The sequence below is a fragment of the Gastrolobium bilobum genome, unplaced genomic scaffold, assembly GCF_033153095.1.
Source record: "Gastrolobium bilobum isolate Gb01-03AN ecotype WA unplaced genomic scaffold, APGP_CSIRO_Gbil_v1 utg333, whole genome shotgun sequence".
NCBI lineage: Eukaryota > Viridiplantae > Streptophyta > Magnoliopsida > Fabales > Fabaceae > Gastrolobium > Gastrolobium bilobum.
The window spans coordinates 1-27,549 of record NW_026898265.1 but is presented as its reverse complement, the minus strand read 5'-3'; the positions used below and the strand labels follow the sequence as shown (position 1 = coordinate 27,549).

At 30.8% G+C, this 27,549-nt stretch overlaps 1 protein-coding gene across 1 annotated transcript; it reads right to left on the bottom strand.

Moving 5' to 3' along the window:
• Positions 1-7,442: 7,442 nt before the first annotated feature.
• Positions 7,443-26,681, bottom strand: LOC133314335 (uncharacterized). Its single transcript, XM_061515804.1, has 6 exons — positions 26,285-26,681; positions 25,615-26,149; positions 24,854-25,509; positions 23,072-24,602; positions 8,525-8,618; positions 7,443-7,568 (listed from the first exon to the last, which is right to left on the bottom strand). Exons 1-6 carry the CDS (start codon positions 26,679-26,681, stop codon positions 7,443-7,445), a joined length of 3,339 nt encoding a protein of 1,112 aa, XP_061371788.1.
• Between the last annotated feature and the right edge of the window lie 868 nt (positions 26,682-27,549).

Sequence of the window (27,549 nt, the reverse complement as noted above, 5' to 3'; positions counted from 1 at the left end):
TCCAAAGTTGCTAAGTCGCCATGCTCTTAGAAGCAAGTGCATATTGCTTAAAACAAGCACTCGGACAAACTTCCAACATTTGTACCTTAAACAAGTTGAGGATCCATGTTCTTTATTTCTTTCAAAACAGCTAGCACCTGAAATCACTTCACCAGCAGCATATCAGGAAATTTCTTTTCAAACTTTAGTAAGACCTCTTGAATAGGAGGAACAAGTTTTTTTTATGTCTCTCCAGTCCACAAGTCTTTCACATTGAATGTCCACTTCCTAATCATGTCAAAAAAAACCCTTTTCGCCCAGCTTGAATGTGCCAAGTCATCTAGTTAAGAACAAAAAATTGGAGGAAGAGTACTACAATCTTGAAAATGCACATGAAATCCACAAGTTCAGCAACCCAACGATACCTCATCTGTGAGGTATTTATTAGAAGCACTTCCAGAGAACCCAGTCACGGCCAGTTGTGGAATTAGACATATGACTAGCTCTATGTCCCACCCTTTGAAATTGAGAAGTGCCAAAGGAAGATCAGAGATTCCTAAGAGGAAGCCCTTTTTATTCTTGAGCAAAATAACAAGGAAAAAAGAAAACTACATTTGAATAATAAAAACTGAAACTTCAGACAGAAATATAGCACAAATTAGGCTAATGAGAACTTGTTCTGTAGCATGCAATAACTCTTCAGGGCACAAAGAGACAAAGATCTTGTCTAGAAAGTTGAAGATGATATTAGAGCAGGGCAACCTTGAACCTTGATAGTTGCAAATTAATATAGATAACAAGAATCTAAAAATGAAGGAGGAATAAAAGCTAATTTTCAACGATGCAAACCTCAAGTTGGCACAAAATAACTCATAGCTGAGAAGAGTTTGCTTGGCATCTTTTAACACAAAAGAAAGAGAGATCCGAATAAATCAGAGACTGAAGAAAGCTAGAACTCGGAACTGGAACTCTCTTTCCCATCTCTAAAAGCCAGAGAGAGCTCATTAAGCCAGAAAGTAAAAGAACAACACCACAACAAAACGGCCATCAGAGAGATAATGTGTGTAGCCGACAACAAAAAGAATCAACTAGGGATTTTAGAACATTTAAGAATGGGCAAATGATTTCAATCCAGCCACATATACACAATAAAAGTGGGCCCATCTTCTTTTGCTCTTTTTCTTTTTTATGATTTTTATTGGGGAAGAACTAACGAGTGTTATTATAATGTTATTATCAATCATTTCATCATTAGATTGATTATGTTGATCCAACGATTATATTTATTTTCATCTTTGTAGAATTATGATTCCTCATATTTAATATTTTATATTTGTTTCTATCTTTCTATGGTTTGACATTAAATATGAGAAATCATAATCATACAAAAATGAAAATAAATATAACCGTTAGATCAACATATTTGACCTAACGGTGAAATTGATTGATAATAACATTGGTAATAAGAATTATAGATTGTTACAATATTCTTCCCTTTTTCTTTCTCAAATATTTTGTGTTTGAGATAAATGATTTCTACCTCAATCGTAGAAATCATTTGGCCTTTCAAAAAACATTTTATAGTTAAGAAAAAATAATTAAGTCATTACATTGATTTCGAAAAAATGTGATGCAATTAAATTTAGAATAAAAAAATATGTCATTACAATTATTTTAAAATTTGATACCAAATCCTAATCGTTGACTTTTGCCAATCAATAGTTATAATTTTTGCCAATCAAACTTATTAATTCTAAATAAATGATAATGGTTGATTGGCGAAAATCAACGGTTAGGATTTAGTGTCAAATTTTAAAGTTTGACACCGCCATCAAAGGATCCTATCTCAATAGGGTAGAATTTTTTGACACCAGTATCAAACTCTGAAATTTGACATCAAATCTTAACCGTTGCTTTTCACTAACCAACGGTTATAATTTTCGTCAATCAAACTTATTAATAAATTATTAAGTCCCAATAAATGATCATCGTTAATTGGCGGAAATCAACGGTTAGGATTTAGAGTCAAATTTTAAAATTTGATACCGATGTGAAAAGATCTTATCTCTTTTAAAATTTTAATTTTCTTTTGTATCTTAAATTTTATTGAAATATTTTGTATTTTTTTTCTAATTCCAAAATAATGTAAGAGATAATTTTATTTTCCATTGCAGGAAAATGTCAATCCCATTAATTTATTTTTAAAATTGATTTTGAAATAGGTTCTTTTGTACATACAAGAAAATTAGAGCTTTAATGTTTTTTGCTATTTTTTAAATATATATTATTACCCATATCTTGGTTAATTTTCTATTTTTTTTTCTATTTTTTTTTTACTATTACTTTAACAATACAAAAATAATAACTAAAACTAAGATCCTGACTTAAGAAACAACTCACTAAATTAAGTTCCTAACCTAAATAACAAATTAGCCCACTGATTAAAAAAAATTACTTTCACTGAATGAAATCTCGGTCCATTCTACAAACACATCCTCCCTTTTAAATTTTTTTAAAAAAATAACTTTTGTTTTTTACAAAAAAAAGTGACTAATAGTAAAAGAAAATTATGTATGACTCACCTGATCACATGGTCCATCTGGGGAAGAAAGCACCTATGTTGCACCGACATCGACACGGGACACGGGATACGACACGACATGACACTCTGACACGATAATTTTAAAAAATGTTAAATTTTAACACGTTAGGACACGTTTTAATATATATAATATTTTTAATTTATGTAGTTTATATTATATTTAGTATTCAATAATTTAACAAAAATATAAAGCTAAACTTATAGTACCCATCATTTTTGCAAAAAAACATAAGATATCCCAAATATTTATATTAAATTCAATAAAATCATAATCGTAATCTAACGAATCTAATAGTTAGAACTCAAAATGCGACGCAACATTACTTTTGAACCTTTTTTGAGTCTTTGCAACGGGTATTGGAGTGTCGGTAAGTGTCGGAGTATCGGTGAATATCGGACACGACACGTTAGGATTTTTAAAGTGTCGGTGCTTCATAGGAACGCACTTATCGCATGGTCCATGTAGGAAGAAAGCAGGACCACTATGATTCTATGAATGAGGGTGTTTTGGCTGCATATAGAGATAGTAAAGCACGGTGACGCTGGAAAATGGGAAGAGAAGAGTATGTTTTTCACGGATATGTAAATTAAATTTAAGACTACCACACTCTTTCCATCTATAGCACTCAAACATGGGAAAAATATGCTTTTCGATTAGCATATTTTCTGCACTCCTTAAATAGAAATAATGAAACTTAAGGCGTGGGTAAAATTAATGATATTAACTCTAGGGAGTGGATGAAAGAAATATAGTTAAATTATTGTTTCTTTCTCCAAAATCAATAATTTAAAAGGGTTAGAAATGTAGGTAAGCATCTTGGTGTGTGGATGAAGTATGGAAGGGTCACTAAGGAGGTTTATGCTAGCATTGTGGAAAAAGCTCAATCCAAGATGAATAGTTGGCAGGCTAAGTGTCTCTCTCAAGCTGGGAGAATTACTCTCACTCAGTCTACACTGGCTTCAATGCCTTTTTTCCAAATGCAATGTGATAAGATTCCTGTTGCAATATGTCATGAGCTTGAAAAAATTCAGAGAAGATTTATTTGGGGGGATACAGAGGATAAAAAGAGGATGCATTTTGTTGGTTGGGAAACCCTTACAAAGCCAAAAGAGAGTGGTGGGCTGGGATTAAAAAAGCTTAATTTAATGAATGAGGCCTTTGTTGGAAAAATTGCCTGGGCTATTTTTAGCCAATATGATGAACTCTGGATTCAGGTTTTGTATGCTAAATATGGAGGTCAAGGAATGGGAATAGATATTTTTAAAAGCAGGGTTAGTGATTCAAGGCTGTGGAAATTCATTTGTTTGGTATGGAATAAATTAGAGAAGCATTCGATTTGGAAAATTGGTGATGGTAATAATATTCTTTTTTGGAAGGATAATTGGGTTAAAAATGCAGGTAGGCTGATGGATAAAGCCTTAAGTCCGATTCCTTGGGATGAAGTGGGTATGAAGGTGGCTGATTATATAGACAGTAATGGAGTTTGGGATCTAAACAAGCTTTCAAGGTGGCTCCCAAATGATGTTCTGCTTAACATCCGAGGTATGCTCCCCCCGAATCCTCATGATGGGATGGACCACTTGCTTTGGAATTTAAAAGGTGATACCAAAGTTTCTGTTAAGGGTATTTATGCCACTTTATCTGGTGCGGTTGAGCAGCAGGATTTGGCCCCTATTTAGAAGAAAATTTGGAATTGGAGGGACCTCAGGTTATTAGGCTGTTTATTTGAAAAGTGCTTCACAGTAAAATTCCTACAAAAAATTTCCTTAGCCAATTTAATATGGGTTCAACTTCTTGCCCAATTTGTTGGGAGCATAATGAAACTTGTATTCACTTATTGAGAGATTGTAATGATATGAAGAATTTGTGGTCTGATTTGGTACCAATAGATATGCAGGTTTCTTTCTTTTCTGCCAATTTATGGGATTGGATAGAACTAAACATGTCACGAATTAGTTTTTTCAGGGATAATATCCCTTGGTGTACATGGTTTGCTACGGCTTGCTGGCTAGCTTGGAAGTGAAGGAATGAAAGGAGTCATGACAATCCAAATTAGGTTCATGATTATCAATACAAGATTCAGCCAGTGATAGCCAAGGTGAGAGATATACAAGATGTTTTTCATAAGGTTAATTTAGCTCAAAATAACCTGTCCCATTCGAATACTTTGATTTGTTGGAAGGCTCCTGGAAGCAATTGGGTAAAGATTAATACGGATGGAGCGGTTAAGGGTAATCAAAGATTAGCAGCTTGTGGTGGTGTTATTAGAAATGATGCTAGTCAATGGTTAAAAGGATTTGCTTATAGAATTGGTAATTGTGATGCTCTTACTGCAGAATTCTGGGGTATTTTAAAGGGTTTGCAACTAGCTTGGGAAGATGGATGGAGAAATGTTATTGTAGAAATTGACTCTAAATTAGCTATTGCTCTGCTCACTAGTGATGGTAATGTAGTCCGCGAGAATCATCTGATTTATCGATTACGGACATGGATTCAAAAGGATTGGAGAGTTCATCTGGTTCATACTTTCAGAGAAGGAAACTGTTGAGCGGATTGGCTGGCAAATTTTCCTTTTATGAATGTTAACTCTGATGATTTTTGTGTTTTTAATTCCCCCCCTTGGAATTGGTCTGCTGTTTGATGCAGATTTAGCTTCTATTTCTAGAACTCGTCGTATTTCAGTTATTTAATTTGTGCTGTGCTGTGTTTTACCCAGCTTACCAAAAAAAAAAAATTGTTTCTAAAAAGATATTTTTCCCTTCCTCTGTTTTCTTTTTTCATCTCCTCAATGTCCAACATATAAAATGTGTTATGAAATTGAATCCATTGGATAGAACAATAACAAAAGATAAAGAAATTGAAAGCGATAAATAGAATACAGAAATTTAACATAGAAAAACCCTCAAACAAATCAATAGGAAAAAAACCACGAGGCAATAGTAGAAAAATTTTATTATGGGAAATCACAACATTACAACCTCTCTTTAATTATAATGAGAGAACAATTTTATCTTTCTCTTGAATTAAGAGAACTCCTCACAAAACTCACTCAAAAAGATATATAGAGAAAGGAGGAATTTTTGTGTGTTTAGAAAGGATGGAAGGGGCTTGAATTTATCCCCCCTATCCTTTGCCTTCAAATAATTTCCACAGGTGTAGGATCAGAAAACAATCTCCCACTTAGAGATATTATCGAGAACCAATCAATCTCCACATAGTTCTTTGTAACATGTTATTTCCATGTTGTCTATGTCTCTCTCGGGCCAAATGAAGATCTGAACCATGTGAGCTTTTCAATGTTGATTGGTTTTATCAGTGTATGTGCTATGTTCTCCTTTGTGTGAGACTTTTGCATATTCACGCTCCCATTTTCTACCACTTCGCGAACAAAATGATATTTAACTCCTATGTGCTTTGTCCTAAAATGAAAGGGTGGATTCCTTGAAATATGCAAGGCACTCTGACTATCACAATACAATAGAATATTCTCCAGTTTGTGCTCGGGCTCCTCCATGAACCTTTTTATCTAGATTGCTTTTTTACAAACTTGTGTCATTGTCATATACTTAGCCTCTATTGTAGTAAGTGCCACAAATGAATTGAGTTTAGATACCCAACTAACAGCTTCTTCTTCATTTGTTAACATGTAGCCTGTGGTAGATTTTCTTTTCTCCAGATCATTAGCAAAATTAGAATCAACATACCCTCTAACATTATATTTAGATACTCCATTACATAGAGCAACATCTTAGGTTTCTTTGATAAATCTCAAGACCCTCTTAACAAAATTCCAATGCTCTTTACCATAATTCATCATGTATCGACTAACCACTTACACTACACGCGTAATGTTTAGTCTTGTACAAATCATAGAAAACATTAAACTCTCCACTGCTGATGTATATGGTACTTGAGAGATCTCATTCCTCTTTGTTTTACTGTTAGGACTTATACTTGAGGATAACTTGAAATTAACAAGTGGGATAGAAATTGACTTACAATCTTGCATGTTGATGTGCAATAAGATTTTCTTCAAATAATTATTTTGTGATAGCCAAATGTTCATGTTATTTCTATCTCGGTGAATTTGCATCCCTAGAATCTTGTTTGCTGGTCCAAAATCATTCATTTTAAACTCCCTAACCAATTATGCTTTCAATTCTTGAATCAAATCTTTGAGAGGGACTGTTACCAACATATAATCAACATACAATAATAATATAATGAAATCATTATTACCAAATCTCTTGAAATAAGCGCAAGGGTTTGAACTGAGTCTGTTGTTTTCAAGGCTTAATATAAAGGAATCAAATATCTTATACCAATATCTCAGCACGTGTTTGAGACCACATAAAGATTTGTTCAACCTATAAACTAAGTTCTCCTTATCTGGTTCTTCAAAACCTTTTGATTGGAGCATAAAAATTTCTTCTTCAAGATCTCTATGAAGAAATACAATTTTTACATCTAACTGCTCTAGATGTAAGTTAAACATTGCACATATATCCAGTACTATATGAATTAAAGTCAGACGAACCACAGGTGAAAATATGTAAGTAAAGTCAACACGTTCTTTCTGAGAATAACCTTTCACCACCAATTTTCATGATACTGCTCCACCCGATCTTCATTGTTTCATTTGATCTTGTAAACTCGTTTGTTACCAGCGGGCTTTCTTTCCTGCAGTAATAACACAAGTTCATAAGTCTTGTTCTTATGAATAGCTTTAATTTCTTCCTGCATTGTTGTCATCCACAATAATGCATATGAGCTAGTTGGTTCTTCTCAAAATATTGATGGTTCTCCATCTTCTGTTAAAAGACAGTATGCAACATTTCCCTATATAATATAATCAGACTTTCAGGCTAGTGTTTTCTTCTCACAAGTTGAACGTCGAACTTCTGTAGTTTCAGACTCAATGGGATCTTGCTCCTCGTTCTTTGATGTTATTTCAGAAGAATCTTGTTGTCCAAATTTGTCTTCCACCTAAATCATCAAATTCTCCAAATTATTAACTAAAGTGTTATTTAAATATTTCTCTTGCAGCTTATCTTCTGCAAATAGTATATCCCCGTTGATGATGACATTATGGCAGTAGGATCCCACAATCGATACCCCTTGACTCCATCAGTATACCCTAAGAATATATACTTTCTGGATTTTGGGTCCAGCTTTTGACTTCCTGGGTGTTGTACATTACAAACACAAGACTCCCAAATGTATGTAGGTGCGAATCATCAATTGGCTTACCAGTCCGTATTTCCATCGGTGTCTTCAGCTCAACTGTATTTGTCGGTGAATGATTGATCAAATGACAAGCAATGTTGAATGCTTTGGCCCAAAATGAATTCGCCATACTTGCAGTCCTTAGCATAGCTCTAGTTTTTTAGAGTAAAGTTCTGTTCATTTTCTCTACCATTCCATTCTGTTGTGGAGTGCATGCAACTGTGAATTATCTTTTAATACCTTCTCAATTACAAAAGACATTGAATTCATCACATGTATATTCTCCACCATTGTCTGTCCTGAGACACTTGATCTTTTTCTCCGTTTCCAATTCTATCTACACTTTGAATGTCTTGAAGACTGAAAACACATCTATCTTTCTCTTGATCGGATACACCTGACATCTTCTGGAATAATCATCAATGAAGGATACAAATTACTTCGCTCCTCTCAAGGACACAACTGGTGCTTGCCATACATCATAGTCAATCAATTCCAAAAAAATTTACTTATAGAATTATATGTAGTGGACTTCAATATCTGTTGCTTACTTGTAACACAATGCTCACAAAAGGGTAAAGATACCTTTATTAAACGAGGAGTAGTTTTCGTTCAGATAGAATCTCCAACCCTTGTTCTAACATGTGGCCCAATTTTTGATACCATATGTTTGTTATATCTTCCTTAGAACCAGTTGATGCAACAAATGCTTTTACCTCGAAATATGTCTCTCCCATAAGCTTGTACAAGTTTACTGCAATTCTCTCAGCCTTCATCACTATAAGCACACCCTTAAGAATCTTCATCATCCTATTTCAAATACTGTTTTTGTAGTTATTTTCATCAAATTTCCATAGATATAATAGATTTTTCTTTCAACCCTTCACATGTCGCATATTTTAGATTGTGTGAATAATTCCATCGTACATCTTAATCTTGATGGTGCTAATCCCAGCAATCACCAGGGCATGATCATTTTTCATTACACAAACCCTCCGTAATAGGTTTTTAAGTATGGAACCAATTCCTATAAGAAGTCATATGCCATGTTGCTCCTGAATCCATTATTCATGCATCAATCTATCCTTAAACATTGTTGTTTCTTCACTGTATAAAAAATTGAGGCAACAACGCATCCTTGAGAAGTTGGTGCTTTGGAGGTCTTGTTTCCACCCTTTTTGAATCGAAACTCACTTTTAAAGTGTCCTCTCATGCCACAAATGTAGCACTTGACATGTTTCTTACTCCTAGACTTTGACCTTCATTGTTTGTGAATTCCACTAGAACTATGTTCCATTGACCATCCTCTTGGCATCAATAAGGGCCTCTGCTTGATGCGAACTTTCCAGTAGATTTCTTTGTTTATGCATCAACTTTCTTCTTCAAGAACAACAACAACATTGTCGAACACTAGAATATTCGTGAAGAAGTTGTTGGTGATGTTGATGATGAATTGGTCATATGAATTTGGAAGACTCCGGAGAAGAATCTCAACACATTCATTTGACTGAATATTATGACTCAACATTGAAAGTTGAGAACATAGAGAGATCAAAGTATTGATGTTCTCTATTACTTATGTAGATTCAGTCATCCGAAGTGTGTAAAGTTTCCTCTTTAGAAATATTTTATTGTGAAATGACTTAGCTTCATATAGTTTGTGAGATGATCCTATATCTCTTTGGTTGTTTTCTTTTCCTTTATATCTCATAATATATCATCTGAAAAGGATAGGTGTATATTAGAAATAGCCAATTCATCATTTCTTTTCCATTTCTTGTCATCTGTGATTTTCGCCGGCTAGGTACTGATACCCTCCGAGCAATTATCTTTGGTCAAATATGCCTTCATCTTCAATTTCTATAACGAAAACTTTGTCCCGTCAAATTTTCCAATATCCACCTTTGTTACCATGGTTATATCACAAACTGCTTTTGCTGCAAAATAGCTCCCACTGTTTCACTCGATCTTAGGCTCCTTTAACCAATATTTGGTCAAATTATAGTGCACCATGAAAGTTTCCAAGAAAGACTGGAGGAGTCACTAATGATCCCGCTTAAAATCCATGTCTTCTTAGACCTTTTATAGTCTTTGTAACAAAATTTTACTAGACATGCACTTATTACCCAAATTACTTCTTCAGAAGAATGCTCCGTATGTGAACGGTAATTGTATATAGCAATAGTCTTTGTATAACACTTACAACACCTCAGTATAAATTAATATTGAGATACATCCAATAGTTCCCTAAGGATGATCCTTTTTTCATGTGTCATATCAATCTAAGCTACATTCACAAAGCATACTTTAGAAAACCTTAGCTCTGATACTACTTTTAGGGTGTGTTTGGTACAGGAGAAATTTTTTGGTGACCGGGAATCATGATTAATGGGAATTCAGTAGAAATTGAGTTTACTTGGAATCTTACGAAATATGTGTTTGGTTCGCCAAAATATTACCGGGAATATTGGGTAAAAATTATTGATTCCATATTTGGTTTAAAACGAAATATGACTTGGAATATGAGGTTATTTTACAAAAATAACCCCAAACTATTTTTACTTTTGTAATTGATAGATTGGGTCTAGATTTTTATGTGTATTGGGGTATTTTTGTCTCAAAATTTATTGTTGTGCTTTCCCTTTACTTGGTATTCTGATTGGTATTCCGAATTACCATATTATTTTTGATAATCTGAATAGTGACTTTTCTTTATAAATCAAATTACTGGTAATCCTTGGATATCCGGGAATCGTAATTTATTCCTTCTACCAAACGTGGTAATTACATTTATCAAAGAAGGATTACCGGTAATCCTCTCCAAAAACTTGAACCAAACACCCCCTTAGGAAATTGAATCGCGACAGAACAATAACAAAAAAAAAAAGGAAATTGGAAGCAATAAATGGAACACAGAAATTTAATGCGGAAAAAACCCCAAACAAATCAAGGGGGAAAACACAAAGGGCAAGAGTAAAAAAAATTTACTATGAAAATTCCAAAATTACAATCTCTCTTTAATTCCAAGGAGAGAACAATTTTATCCTTCTCTTGAATTAAGAGAACTCATCACAAAACTCACTCAAGAAAATATATAGAGAAAGGAGGAACTTTTGGTGTGTTTAGACAGGATGGAGGGTGCTTGTATTTATAGCCTTTTTACCCTTTGCCTTCAAATATTCTCATCGATGTGGGATTAAAACTCCAACAGAAGGTGCCATCCAGAAATTCTACAAGCCAACGATACCTTATCATCTCTAAAATACACATGGTGAAGGAGCTAGTCACACCCCAAAAACTTGAACTTAGCTTCATGGATGTTGAGAGTTACTCAAATAAGGGCACTTACATTAATTTTAGTTTTGTTATTAATTATGGGGAGACATAGACCTTCATGTTTTATGTTTTTATGCTTAGATATGTTTGGTTTGATGATAAAACATGATGCATTTAATCATGTAAGATTATTACCTTTTGGTGTTTTTATTTAGTTTAAGAACATGTTTGATACTTGATGGAGAAGCCTTGGAGCCAAATGTATTAGTTTATGTTGATGTATATGGCTACTGACTGTTAATGAAATGCATCTCGAAACAAGAGAAATGTTTCTGACTCAGGGCACTAAAGCGTGCTCACCCTCGGACCAAAGGGCGCTTTAACAGGGTGCTAGAGCGAGCGCTAAAGAGCCTTCATTCGACGCAATTTTAGTCGCCGTAGTGTATGTTGATCCATATTCAAAACCCCTTTTTTCACCCATGAGTCCATTATTAAACCATCTAGATGACTTATGGAAACAAGATAATGATCTCTTGATCAATATAACCTCAATTCCTCACATTCTAAGTAATTTAGCTATCAAAATTCTTATTAACGTTCATTTACGTTGATGTCGCGCTTGAGTACCATGAGAAGCGAACACATCAGGTGCACAAGTGTGTTACAATATTATAGGGAAGTTTTATTTTGTATAACACCTTATTTTGCTTTGATAATATATAACTTTGCATTGCTTAAAATTAATTGGAACAATATGTATGCTATTTGAAACTAGTTGGAAAAAAAATTGTGACATATATTCTCAACTAATATATCCATTGAATGGGTAAGAAAATTATCATATATATATATATATATATATATATATATATATATATCATTAGTACTTATTACATTACATCTCAAACAGCTATTGCATAATCATTTAATTTGAAGTATAAACATAAAATAATAAGCTTATCATATAAATTAAGTACCTATTTAATGGGTCCTTTTTTTTAACTTCTCTTTTTAATAGGATAAATTTAGTCAAATATATTTTTATAAAAACTCTTATCATAAAATAACTTTTCTAACTATGAATTAAAAAAAAAAAGCTAAAAGCTTCCGGGAAGAATTTTTTTTTTTAAGATGTGTGTAAGCTTTTTTGGAGTCCTGTTTTTTTTTTCCAATTATGTCCTTTTTCTAAAATTGTATTTAGAAATTTTACTCTCTACCCTAATGACAAATTATTCAATCTCCTCATTCCTTTTAAAATGCTACAGGGGAGGATTTAAAAATTCATATGGTCCAAAAAAATAGGTTTCACCACCCTTTATTTGCTATCGTTGTCTCTTTTTTTTTTTTTCAAATTACGGTGATTAATAGTGAAAAAGAAAGAAAATTAGATTATTAATAGAGTTGTAAAAATAAAAGTACAATAAAGAAATGGTGCATGTTTAAGCACAACAAATTGCCATGAAAATGATAAGAGTGTTGTTAGAAGTGAGGATGAGACAATTGTGGAAGAAAAGAATGAGTGTAACAAAATTTAAAGATAGAAATGATAGTTAGGAATTAAGTTTATCATGAAGCCTTTGGCAAGTAGAAACGATGATAATATTACATCGTTCGATTATTAATTGAGGGACATTACTTACGTATTTTAAACTTTAATTATATATGTATATTATACAAAGGACTTGAAATGTAAGTCTTACTGAAATTGACTTTATTCTGGAATATGAAAGTACAAACCTTTAAACTAACATAAGGTATTAAGTCACTCTTACAAAATACAAATACTACAACCAAAATATAAGTATGGTCTAGTACAAAACTTCATAACTTAATAAAAAGACAGACTTTGTTGGCTAATACTTCTGCCTTGCACACACAACATATGCTTTATGCACTGTCCTCCACATTTGAAAGTACTTAATGAGATATTTATCCCAATGAAGATCATAATTAAAAAGATTTTTGCAGAAGTCTAGTGTTTTCAACCATAACTTAGTATGAAAAAAATCCTCCATGATTTTACTTGAATAATGTTAAAATCATACTATTTTGAAATAATCTAACATCTTGAATATATATAACATTATCTACCAAGGCATTTTCATAAGTATGGATTTTAGTATTTATCTAAGCTCCGTATTTTACAAGGGCGCCCCATGTCTCATCTTATCTAAGGAATCTGTTTTTTGACTTAAGAAACCCAGTTTCTTAACCATGCAGATATTTATATTACCTTTTATGAGGAATCTCATAAACTCCTTTGGCAGACAAACATGCAGATACCTCCAAAAAAATCCACAAAAAGAAATTATAAGTCATAACATTTCATTACTTAAATTTGATATCACAATAAAAGTAAGAACAATCACATCACTACAATAAATCTTGAAAATATAAGTTATAGGAATTTTTACTGTATGAAATTTACCATACAAAATTTATCGTGGTAATTTACTAAAAAATTAAAGACGCAATATATCAATATAATGAACATGCCAAAATATAAATAAACAATTAAATATATACATGTACAATATTTATCACATATATGACATTGTTCACACATATTTTATTATGCACATATACGGTAATTATAAATTGTGAAATTATAAATATGTTTAAATATATATTAGAATATCACCGGTCCGGTAATGAGGTGTTACAGTGTTGGTATGGGACTATACAGTTGGAGATAGCTTATAAGAATTAATTGGTACTACCTATACAAATAAGATGCATCCACCTTTCGGTAGCTCGGAACGAAAGAACTCCATAGTTAAGCCTGCTTAACCTGGAACAATTCTAGGATAGGTGACCTCCTGGGAAAACTTTCCAAGAAGTGTCTGAGTGAGAACAAAACACGTTGCATAAGTTGCATAAAAGTAAATATATATATTACATAAATATATAATCATAATATGTAACAACATAAGTTGCATAAAAGTAAATTACTGAATTATAAATTAGTATATAATATATATTATATATATATGTATACAATTTATAAAATGTCGAAATAAATAACATAAAATAAATTGAAATGTGGTATCCCATCAGGACCGGTTAAGAAAGAAAAAGAAAAGTAAAATAAGATAACAAAGTAACACTTCTATGGGATTTATATTTTAGAAGAAATAAAGAAGTCATTCTCACCCTTGGTATTTACTTTTATCTTTTCTTATTATCAAGCTTTCTCATTCTCAATTTCTTTATTTTTCTCTCCCTCTCCCTCAGTAGAATTTTCTTTAAATTTCGCAACACCCTTTACTCTTTTCATTTCTCTAAATTTTGAAACAATGGCTAATGAATACTCTAGCCTCTCTTCATAGAAAAGTATTACCATGTCAATGATAAATTTAATATTGTAATAGTAAAATATTATTTATCTAATAATCATCAAAGAAAATATTCACATGAAATGTCTTACAACTTTATTTGTTAATAATTTATGATTGGATTATAATTTTTGGAGTGTTGTTTATGATTAAATTATAATTTTTGTAGTGTTGTTTATAATTGAATTATGATTTTTGGAGTATTGTTTATGGTTGAATTATAATCTTTAGAATGTTGTTTATGATTGAACTATAATTTTTAAAGTGTTGTTTTTAATAATTTGTCATTAAGTTATTATTATTAATATTATTATTAAAATGAGGGAGTTACAGGTAAAATCATGTGTACTATTGTGATTTAATGCATCTATAGAAATTTAAAGGTAAATAAATGAAACTTTATTCCCTTGACGTTGTCACAAATATACAATACTATTTATACATTTTGAGTTAAATTTCAAATAAACCTATTGGATTTGTAGTATCTCAGTTCAGTTTCTCTGTTTGGCTACAGTATCTTAATATTTTTGTTTGAGAATTCATAATTTTCGTTTTTAGCTTTTTCTACTTTTTCAATGTAACTAAATGACATCAAATTTTAATGATTTTGTTATCGCTTGTCCTTTACTGGTTTATATTGGCATTTTTTCAGTCATGCTGATACCCGCCGATTTTTTTACTATTGTGCCCTTAACTACATAAAGAATATAACTTTGCCCCCGTATCAAATTATTTACCTATCTGTTCTTGTTCTTGTTTGATCATCGTCGTGCAATATACTCGAATACAGTCTTATATACTCGAGTATAACAGCAAATACTTGAGTTTATAAGTCTATACTTGATTAAATATTCAACATCTGGTTTTTTTTTTTGAACATTTACTCAAGTATAAGACCCATACACTCGGGTATTTGATGTTCCACGTAATATACTCAAGTATACGGGTCTGTACTCGAGTATATTGGTCTGTACTCGAGTATATTGCGACCAAATTTTCTACAGGAATTTTTTAACGCGTAGCTCTCGAAAAGTTATGTAAAATAAAAAAAAGCACTTGATTTGGACACCCGAGTCAAAAGTTATGGTTTCTGAAGTTTTACTCTAAAATTTCCATAATTTTGTAATGCCAACAGATTTTATAATACCCACAAAGCTCCTCCTCATGTTACTCGAGTCAAGTCCAATATTAAGATTATATGACTATAGAAACTTGTTTGAATAAAAAAATCTCGTGGAAAAAAATTTAACCATAAAATTTTGGAAGACCATATTTTTTGACTCGGATGTCCAAATTAGATGTTTTTTTTGTTTCACATAACTTTTCGAGAGCTACACGTTGAAAATTCTCGAGTCAAAAGTTATGGCCTTCCGAAGTTTTACTCTAACATTCCAAAATTTTGTAATGTCAATAGATTTTGTGATATTCACAAACTTGTTTGATTCAAAAAATATGGTCTTCCGAAGTTTTATTATTTTTCAATGAGATTTTTTTTATCAAAGAAGTTTTTATAGTCATATAATCATAATATTGATCTTGACTCGGGTAACCTGAGAAAGAGCTTTGTGGATATCACAAAACCTATTGGCACTACAAATTTTTTAAAATTTTAGAGTAAAACTTCAGAAGGCCAAAACTTTTGATTCGGGTGTTCGAACATATATATATTTTTTTAATTTCACATAACTTTTTGAGAGCTACGCGTTGAAAAATTCTCGTAGAAAATTTGGTCGCAATATACTCGAGTACAAACCCATATATTCGAGTATATATTTAAAAAACCCCAAATGTTGAATATTTAAAACAAAGGCAAATAGGTGTAATATTTTGATATAGGGGCAAAATGGTTTTTTTAATGTAGTTAAAGGCATAATGATCAAAAAGCCAATACCTATCGGTGATAAGTTTTCCAATTCTTTAAGTACAAATCTTTTTGGATAAATTCACTTTGAATAAGAAAGTTTTATTTATTATTATATTTATTTTTCCTTTAAAATTTTCGTCATTAAAACCCTTATTTTTTTGTTTCTTATCATATTTGTATGGAAGGATTGAGTATCATGTTGCACATGTTATGTTATATCATGATGTGTGACATAAAAATGTGTCTTACTTCTTTTTAAAAATAAATAAATTAAGTGGGCTCCATATTTTTTGTCTCATAATATGACATAGCATATCTCATGCAACATGATACTTAATTCTTCCTATATAAATTTTTGTAAAAATAATAGAGAATTTTAATAGCCTTTGTCATCATTTTAATTTGTAACTGAACTTATGAAATTTATTTATCAAATAAATTAATCTTAATTTGAGTTTAAAATAACTTTTAAACTAAAAAATTGGGGAATTGTTTTTTCATTTAACATGAAAACAATTTTTCTACGCACACATATTAAATGGTAGGATCCTTTTATACTTTTTCTCTCTCATTTCTCTTGTATATGTGAGTGTAGGAACATTGTTTTATCACATGTTAAATGAGATAAACAATTCCAAAAAAAATTACATACACGAAAACCAGATTTAACTTTATTTTTTTATTTTTAACTTTAACTCAAAAATAATTTTGAACTAAAAAACAAAAATCTGGGCCAAACATGTTCTAAAATAATATAAAACTAGTGTATTACCCGTGCGATGCACGTTTGTCGTCCGTCGTGATTGGTTAATCACACTGCAAACATTATACTTACAAAAACCTGTGTTACTATTTTGTTCTATATTTCAGGAGGAAAAAATTACAGCATTGACACAGAACTTTGCAAATATCAACCATAAACAAAAATCTGCTATCCAGAGTGATCAATATTATACAAATCAAATATAGTTATCTACTCGATGAGTTATGAAAAAAATAAATACGCCATAGTAGACTATGTTAAAATGAGGATGGCTAAAAAAAGAAAAAATGCATACAACTTATTGCTAATTATAACAGCCACCAATAAAATCAAGGTAACAAACAGACCAAGCAAATATCGAATTAAAAGATCAGTTTGTACCTATAATAAGAAAACGCTATTAATTTAGTGTCATTTAGTAGCAATCATTGGAGGGATGAGTGCAACACATATCAAACATGTGATTTCCTATGTTTATGCATTACCAGGGACATCCTCTTCTACCATCATATTTATGCCTACATTACAAAATGCAAATGCTCATTAAATAAATTACGCTAATATGTTAACACCCAGAAGTAATAGTCTCAACAAAAAAAAAATGAGTTATTTTTTTTTTAGAACCAAAAACATTGTTTGAAAGGGATTTGAAAGCAAATTAACCAAATAGTCATGTATAAGTCATATTTTTTGCTTACACTAAAACAAATGTGTCTAAACAACATCAAATCAATACACATGCTAAAAACTTGTAACAATATAAAGAACCCACAATGATAAATTTTTAAAAAACAACAACATACAATGATAAATTTTGCCACCTCTAACTATTAGCATGTAATAGGTTTTTACATTTATCCACAAAAAAGGCTCTTATAGTTGCGTCTAAATTTTTATATTTTATCCCAGAGATGAACTTTCATTTATTACAATTTAGATTTACAAAATAATAATAAATAATTTTTTTTGCAAGGATTTGTGTCGTAAGTATTTGGAATTTTATAAATTTGTATTTACAAAAATTGAAATCTGAATTAGGAATTTAATTATAAAAGAAGAATGGTGGAATTTTAATTTCATTATTAAAACGTGTTGGCAAGCGGGGCGGTCAGGCCCTCTGGGTCACTAGTCTGCAACCTTTAAATATCATAATTTTATGTAAATAATTATTTTTTTGCAAGGATTTGTGTCGTTAGTATTTTAAAATTTACAAATTTGTGTTTACAAAAGTGAAAATCAGATTTAGGGAAAAACAAATTTGGTATGCAGATTTAGGAATTTAATTATAAAAGAAGAAGGACGAAATTTTACAAATTTTTATTTACAAAAATCAAAATCAGATTTAGGAATTCAATTATAAAAGAAGAAGGATGAAATTTTAATTTAATTATAAAAATGTGTTGGTGGGGCGGCCCTTCGGGCCGAGCCCAGTTTGTCACCTTTAACTATCGGCATGCAATAGATTTTTATATTTATCCACAAAAAAGATTCTTATAGTCACACTTAGGTTTTTATATTTTATCTGAGAGATGGACTTTCATTTATTACAATTAGATTTAAAAAATAATAATAAATAATTATTTTTTGCAAGGATTTCTGTCGTTTGTATTTGAAATTTTACAAATTTGTATTTACAAAAATCAAAATCAGATTTAGGAATTTAATTATAAAAGAAGAAGGATGACCTTTTAATTTAATTATAAAAATATGTTGGTGGGCTGGCCCTCCGGCCGAGCCTAGTTTGCCACATCTAACTATTAGCATGTAATAGGTTTTTATATTTATCCACAACAAATGCTCTTATAGTTGCGTCTAGGTTTTTATATTTTATCTCACAGATGAAGTTTCATTTATTACAATTAGATTTACAAAATAATAATAAACAATTTTTTTTGCATGATTTTGTGTCGTTATTATTTGGAATTTTATAAATTTGTATTTATAAAAATTAAAATCTGAATTAGAAATTTAATTATAAAAAAAGAATAGTGAAATTTTAATTTAATTATAAAACGTGTTGGCGGGCAGGCCTTCTGAGCCAAGTCCAGTTTGTAACCTTTAACTATCAATATTTTATGTAAATATTTATTTTTTTCAAGGATTTGTATCATTAGTATTTTGAATTTTACAAATTTATATTTACAAAAATTGAAATCAAATTTAGAAATTTATTTATAAACGAAGAATGACGAAATTTCAATTTAATTATAAAAATTAGTTGGTGAGCTGGCCCTCTGGGCCGAGCCTAGTTTGTAACATTTAACTGTCAACATTTTATATCAGCATATAATATGTTTTTACTTTTTATATTTATTCACACAAAATTTTTCTCATAGTTACATCTAGATTACTATATATATATATATATATATTTTTACAGTTGCCTTTCAATAGACTCTTTGTGATCTGTGTATTTGTGACATATATAAGAGATAAAGAGTTTGAGAATATTTGAGTTCGTACGTTTAATATTCTATAAAACACTTTATACTTGAAGTTGATTAAGGTAATATCAAAAGATCATTCATTATTTTAATTATATAATAATAAATATTATTAATAGGCTTAACAAAAAATTATTAATAGGCTTAACATTTTTCGATGCAGAAAGTTATGGTATTATTAGTAGGCTTAACAATCACCTATGAAAAAGTAGTGAGATATTAATATAGCTCTTTGACATTCAATTTTAAACTTTTTTTTCCACCTATGAAGTTTAAATTTTAAATTTATATTATTTTTTATCAACTATAAATATATTTTTATAATTTTAAATAGGTTTTTTGTTTAATCTATAATTTTATATTAAATTCAAATTTATTATATATTTCTTTTTTTTCTTTTTCTTTTTTGATAACAATTATATATTTCTTTTTCCCAATGCAGAAACATTAAATACTGAAATTCTTTCCAACCTATCATGTTTAAAATTCAAATTAAAAAGTTTAAATTTTAAATATTAAATATTTTCTCACCCAATAGTAAATATTATTAATAGACATATTAATTTTTCATACAAAAAGTGGTGAAAAATATCCATAGAAGGTTGTGTACTTTCTCTAAATAATAGCTTTTAGTTATTCATTCATGACATAGGAAATTGTGTTAATTATATACATGCAATAAAAAATGAAAGTTTAATTTCTTTATTATATACTAAATTAAAATTAAAATTTTTATAGTGATTAAATTTTTATAATTTATTTTTTTACAGAATGATAGAGATAATTTTATTTTTATTTAAATTTTAAATTTAAATTCATTTGTATTAATTATACATTTTCTCTATAATTTTTTTTCTCTTTTAATTTATGGTTTTTATACGTTTTTTTTAAATTGGTGATAAATGCATATTTAAATTTTAAAGTATTTATGTTAAATATTTTTAAAAAAAATACTTGTACGAAATTTTTTCCCTTTTGTATTATGTTTTTAAGTTAAAATTTTAATAATTTTTTTTTAAATTAAAAATACGTCATTTCTTATTTTTTTTTATTTAAATCTAAATTTTAAGTTATTTTTTTATCAACTATACATATATTTTAGAATTTTAATTATATTTTTTGTTTAATCTATAATTTTATATTAAAATTAAAATTTTTTATATATACATACATATATTTATATATATATATATATATATATATATATATATCTCTCTCTCTCTCTCTCTCTCTCTCTCTCTCTCTCTTTCCCATTACAAAAATATTAAATGCTGAACTCTTTTTTCGCTTATCAAGTTCAAAATTCAAAAATCAAAATATTAAATATCTTTCCACCCAATAAACATAATAACAACTATTATTAATAGATTTAACAATTTCCCATACTAAAAGTAGTGGGAAACATGCATAGAAATGATGGGTTTTCCATTTTCAAGAAACATCGGTAATGCACCTTTCACCTTCTAACAGAATAATTAAAAACCTTACAATTCCAATATAGAAATGATAATGGGACATTAATTTGATGTCTGCCACTAACACTTTAATTTCGAAATTTAATTTTCTTAAAACTTAATTTTTAGTTATTTATTTATTTTCAAAATTGGCAAGCAAGTGAGAACGCACATGAGGTAGAAGATTAAGCGTCTTAATGGTTTGAAGGTTATAAGAAATCATATGTTGAAGGCTTACTTTTTCTTTAGTTTTTTTATTTTTTATTTTATTTAAATGAAATCATTTTATTTGCTAAAAAGAAAAGGAAATCATTTTAATAAAAGAAATTTTATTTTTAAAACCTATTTGTTTAAGTAAATCAGTTTAATAAAAGAAATTTTATTTTTAAAACATACTTGTTTAAGTGGAATATTATTATTACTATTATTAATGAGCTTAACAATTACCAATGCAAAAAGTAGTAGATATTATTATGATTGTTTGCCATTAAGAGATTCTGAACTTTTTTCCCTCCTATAAAATTCAAAATTCAAAAACTCTTCAGATTCCACTAAGCTTCAATACAAAAGAACTTTTCCATTCTCTAACGAGGTTCAATAAATTTTCGCAGAACAATTACCCATGTAGAAAGTAATGGTATAATAAATGAGCTGTCTGCCACCAATAATTGTCCAAATGTTTTCCCACCACTACAAAGTTTAATATTTAAAATTCAAATTTAAATGAAATTCGAAATTTAAAATAAATATTTCATTAAGCAATGAGTTATTATTAATTTGAAAATTCCAATGTAGAAAGCAGTGGGATATTAAATGAGTTGTCTGCCATAAAAAAAATTTCACATAATTTTCCATTTTATTTATTTATAAATCTCGATTTTATTTTATATTTATTTAATTTAAACTTTTACTAAAGAAGGAAAGTTTTCAAATGACTTGTAGTGTGAACACAAATGTGAGACTTAAGGAGAGAGTGACACATCATTAGACTTTCCAACAAATGGGTTTACTTTATATATATAATTTGTTTAAGTAAATCAGTTTAATAAAAGAAATTTTATTTTTAAAACATACTTGTTTAAGTGGAATATTATTATTACTATTATTAATGAGCTTAACAATTACCAATGCAAAAAGTAGTAGATATTATTATGATTGTTTGCCACTAAGAGATTCTGAACTTTTTTCCCTCCTATAAAATTCAAAATTCAAAAAATCTTCAGATTCCACTAAGCTTCAATACAAAAGAACTTTTTCATTCTCTAACGAGGTTCAATAAATTTTTGCAGAACAATTACCCATGTAAAAAGTAATGGTATAATAAATGAGCTGTCTGCCACCAATAATTGTCCAAATGTTTTCCCACCACTACAAAGTTTAATATTTAAAATTTAAATTCAAAATTCAAATTTAAATGAAATTCGAAATTTAAAATAAATATTTCATCAAGCAATTAGTTATTATTAATTTGAAAATTCCAATGTAGAAAGCAGTGGGATATTAAATGAGTTGTCTGCCACAGAAAAAATTTCACATAATTTTCCATTTTATTTATTTATAAATTTCGATTTTATTTTATATTTATTTAATTTAAACTTTTACTAAAGAAGGAAAGTTTTCAAATGACTTGTAGTATGAACACAAATGTGAGACTTAAGGAGAGAGTGACACATCATTAGACTTTCCAACAAATTGGGTTTACTTTATATATATAACTAGTGAATTACCCATGCCGATGCACGGGAAAAAAAATTGGTTTGTTTGGCATGGTGGGTTGGCCCTCTGGGCCGAACTCATTTTGTCAGTATTTCAAAGGTCCCAAACAGTCATTTTTTTAAATAACAAAACAGTCATTCATTGTTACATTAAAAATAGGAAAGAAAATAGGATAATAAAGGTCATATATTTGAAGATAGATAAGGAAAAGAGACGCGAATAAACAGTCCTTTTTTTGTCTTTACTTGTACCATTCTTTGAAGAAAGAACCCAATATACTATAGCAGTCTTTGAAATACTTCCTTGTAAACTATATTAAGGGTACTATTCGTAACGCAGCCATTTTCATCAAGTATCAATATCTTCAATCCATGCTTACTCTTTACTCTAGACAGTGCCACATATAATTGCCCATGAGTGAAGACAGGCTTAGGGAGATAAATTGCAACATGTGAAAGTGATTGTCCTTGACTCTTGTTGATAGTCATGGCAAACGATACAATCAGGGGGAATTGTCTTCTTTGGAAATTTACAGGAAATGTATGACTCGATGGGCTCATCGTCATTCTAGGGATTAACACAGTTTCCCCTATATTGCTTCCTGTAAGTACAATTGTCTCAACAACATGATTCCCTAATTTTGTAATAAGCAATCTCGTGCCATTGCATAAACCTCTCGACTGATCAATATTTCTTAATAGCATTACTGGAACTTTAACTTTCAAGATTAATTTATTATCAGGAATCCCTGAGCATGATAATGTATTTAAGATCTCAGGGGTAATTTCATCATCCTCAACAGAGGAAGTCCCACCTTGCTTAAGAATTTTATCTGAACTCAAAAAAGTCCTTTCTTCACCAGGAATCATAGACATTAGGTGCTCGTTTAGCATAGCAACATCGGACAATTTAGGAGTTAGAATAGCACGTTCTTTAAAGAAGGTCTGATCCAAAATATTATCCAAGAGATTCGGATAAACAAAATTAACCATATCCGACAGCGGATCTTCCGATTCTGTAATCAACAATTCATCTGGAATTGTTATAATAGATTCTCCATTAACATCATCTCCAAGATTACCATCCCCAACATTAAGTAGCCACTCAGAAAATTCTTTTATTTCCTCTAAATTGTGAGCGCTACTTCCAGAATTAAGACGCATGTTCTTGGTCAAAGTTAATAAATGACAATGGGACCACAGATGAGAAGAATTGGTGGTTGCATGAACTATATCTTGTCTGCTGCCATGAGGAATGACAGGTAATATTTGTCGAAAGTCACCTCCTAGAACAACAACTTTTCCACCAAATGGCATATCAACACAGCTTGTATAAGAAATTCTAAGAACATCTCTCAGTGTCCTATCCAGAGCCTCAAAACAAAATCTATGTACCATTGGAGCTTCATCCCAAATGATTAACTTTGTTTTTGACAGCAACTCAGCTATAGTAGATTTCGGCCTTATATTACACGTTGAATCTTCATTGATTTGAATAGGAATACGAAATCTAGAATGCTCTGTTCGTCCTCCAGGAAGCAGAAGGGAAACAATTCCGCTAGAAGCAACATTAAGTACGATTCTAGCTTTTGATCTAATAGATGCTGAAAGAGTATTCCAAATAAATGTTTTTCCTGTACCACCGAACCCGTATAGGAAAAATAACCCTCCATTACCTGTCGTAACTGCTGAAACAATTTTATCATAAACAGTTTTCTGCTCATCAGTGAGGGAATTAATTAGTCTTTTATGCTCCTCTTCCAAAGCAAATCTGTCATACATTAATTCATCCAACACTAATCGATTTTGCATATCAAGCAAAGTTTCACTATTGATGCGTGGCATTGACGGATAATCAGAGAGGCATTTCCCATTGCTCTGCAGTACCTTATCAATTTCTTCAAGAGTTATGTTTTTTATAGACTCTTCTGTAAGAATTGCATCTGACAAAGCATAAAATTCAAAGGAAAAAAAATTAAAAAATTAACAAAGATAAAGTAATCAAAGAAAGAAAAGAGAGCGAAATAAGTACTAAAGCATCATTTGCTGAATGCGGGCAAAAAAAAAAATAAAATAAGCACTAAAACAACATTTGCTGAATACGGGCAAAAAAAGCTAATTAGTACTAAGGCAGCATATGCTGATTTCGGTTAAACAAAAAAAAAATTGTATGAAATATTATTATAACACGTACCTTGACATCCTATTCTTTTCCTATGCCGATAAACAACGTCGTCGGATAAAAATTTCCAACACTCTTCCCAAACTTTTTCAGGTCTGTTCATTGAGTTGGCAAATAACAACAGAGCAAACAGACATCTAAGATAAGCAACAGATCCCCAGGAACTTGCCTCCTTAATTGCATCAATGTACTCATTGTCATCATCCAGAAGTCCTAAAGAATAGCACGCATCCTTAAATGTAGGAAAAACCACGCCATTAATCGTTCTAAGATCTTCATAACTAGTGCAACCTCTTTGAAAATTAAGCAAGGTGCGAAGATATGAATCTTCTCCATTATTGGCAGAAAAACGATTTATCCTTCCAATGGAAAATCCTTTTTTTCTCGGATTCCATTCATGCGTTTTTTCTTTGAAAACAAATTCAGTCGGGTACTCTCCATAAGTTAGATGCCTACCTTCTGGATATTTTTTATTTGCATCCATCCAAGACTCAAAAATTGACAGTCTAGACTCTGCCCTTGTCTTTACATCATACAACGAATCATTATCACTGAAAATAATGTTCTTTTCATTAGGCAAGTGAAATGGCAATCTCTGAACAGGGGGATATCTCGAATGAATGTCAAATCCAAATATTCTCCAAGCTGCTTCACATGCGGAGACATACCTATCATAAATAAATAAATCGGTGAACATTTAAGTTAATAATTTCTCAAAAAAATTGTGCCAATTTTGTAGGAAAGCAAAACACAATGGAGATTATTTTTAGTACCTGCAGTCATAAAACATTTTTATTTCATCGTCCGAATGATTTATGGCAGCTGTCACTCTGTCATTCCCTTTGTGGATGTATTTAAAAAGATATTTAATGGCACTTCTCTGGTAAGTATATTCAACGTTGATATGAGCCTGGTACTTTAAAAGAAGGTGTGCATTATAGGGCACAACATAACGATTATCAAGTTCAACACCATTTTTGTTCACAACTCTCCCATCATTTCTTCTCTTATAATGAGGAAATCCATCATCGTCAATCAAAGTACGGGAGCAGAAGTTTTTTGGAAATTTTTTTGAACACCGTCTGTCCTTCATGCAAGGAGATTTGTGATTTTCAGGACCACATGGACCATGTATCATGTAACTCGTGACAGCCATAAACAGTGTAGGATTCATTTCCTTGTCAGGTATCTCCGCTGAAATCAATTTATCAATATCAAGAGCACTTTCAGCTTTGCTTGAAGGGTTCAAGAATAGAAGAATATGAGCATGAAGTAGTCCGCGCTTTTGGAATTCGATTGTACAAACATCTGTTACATTCAAAGAATATAACATAAGTAATAATAAGAATACAACAACGTTATAGAAAGATTCAATGCATCACGTAAATTTTTTTGTATAAAATCCAGTTAACAAAAAGAGTATCAAGTTTATAATATACTTACATGCAATGACTCTGCCAAGAATATTTTCCTTTTTTAAATCATGTAGCAACTGGTCCAATTTGAACTTGAAGACTCTGCATAGAATATCAGGCCGATCTTCAGGGTTCAGCTGTCTGGCCGTAACAAATCGTGTAATTTCTGGCCACTTAGGATTGCAGGTAATTGTTATAAAAAGATGAGGATATCCAGCCCAACGGTAAATTGCGAAAGCATCTTTACAATCTTCAGCCATATATCTAGGTCCGCCTGTGAATGAAGAAGGTATAATGATACGTTTTCCAGTGCTCAGTGCTGCATCTTCACCGCTATCTAATGAATGTTTTATATTTTTGTACAACTCAGCTCTCAGATGACTCTGGTTATATCGAATGAAATTAAGCCGTTCAAACTCAATCATAGTGTATGCATCAACCATAAATTGTTGGAAAAGTTTCCTTAATCGATGTAGAATTTATGATTCTCCAGATCGCATCTGAAGTCTAAACGAAAAAAATTCCTTCATGCTGATCATGGCTCTTGCATTTTTCCTACCACTGGATACAGTACGCTGGACATCATCACGATAACCGTTTTCACCGTATGGAAATAACAATGGATACTGCAAGCCAAGATATAATGGATGCTTCATATCGAAGCGCTGCAATACTCTATCTTGTGTTTCAATAATGATATCCCTATTGCCCATAGCACTGTCTATATCTCCAACAATCAAAGCTGCCACTTCGGATGCTGTCGGAAGATTATAAACTCTTCCATCACTACCACGCCTTCGAATAAGCCTCAACTTTACACCATTAAAGTCATCTTCCTTATAACGGTCTCTAGCGTACCTGAAAGACTGAGCTATACTGTTGTGCTTATCGAACATCTCCTTCAATAATCAGATAATTTCATGATCAAGCATATCTTCAGTACTGGTGGAACTACAAATTTAATAAATAAAAAAATTGTCATTCATATTACTCAACATAAAAAGATACTCCACATATGAAACATGAGAATTGGGTCAAAAAACAAATATACCTTAGGCAACCAAGTCTGTTGTCCACTTCATGCTCAGTGTCGTAAATATAAAGTTGAGCAAATTTTGGAGACTGACTATCAGCAGGCAGAAGACTGCCAATTAAATGATGAACTCTCCCCCCAACTCTAAAACAGTAAGGGCCAGAACCTTGATTTACTGATCCGTCCATCTTTGCTCCAAAGGAGGTGAAGGAAAAAATCATATTGTACGCTCTAATATTTCGCAAAAAATGGCGGCTCGT

What these genes read in the sequence shown, in the direction of transcription:
- LOC133314335 (XM_061515804.1), bottom strand. Translation starts at nt 26,681, where the DNA reads ATGATTGAGTTTGAACGGCTTAATTTCATTCGATATAACCAGAGTCAT. An exon ending in TCTTGGCAGAGTCATTGCAT is followed by an intron (nt 26,150 to 26,284) that starts GTAAGTATATTA and finishes TGAATGTAACAG; the next exon opens with ATGTTTGTACAATCGAATTC. An exon ending in AAAATGTTTTATGACTGCAG is followed by an intron (nt 25,510 to 25,614) that starts GTACTAAAAATA and finishes TATTTATGATAG; the next exon opens with GTATGTCTCCGCATGTGAAG.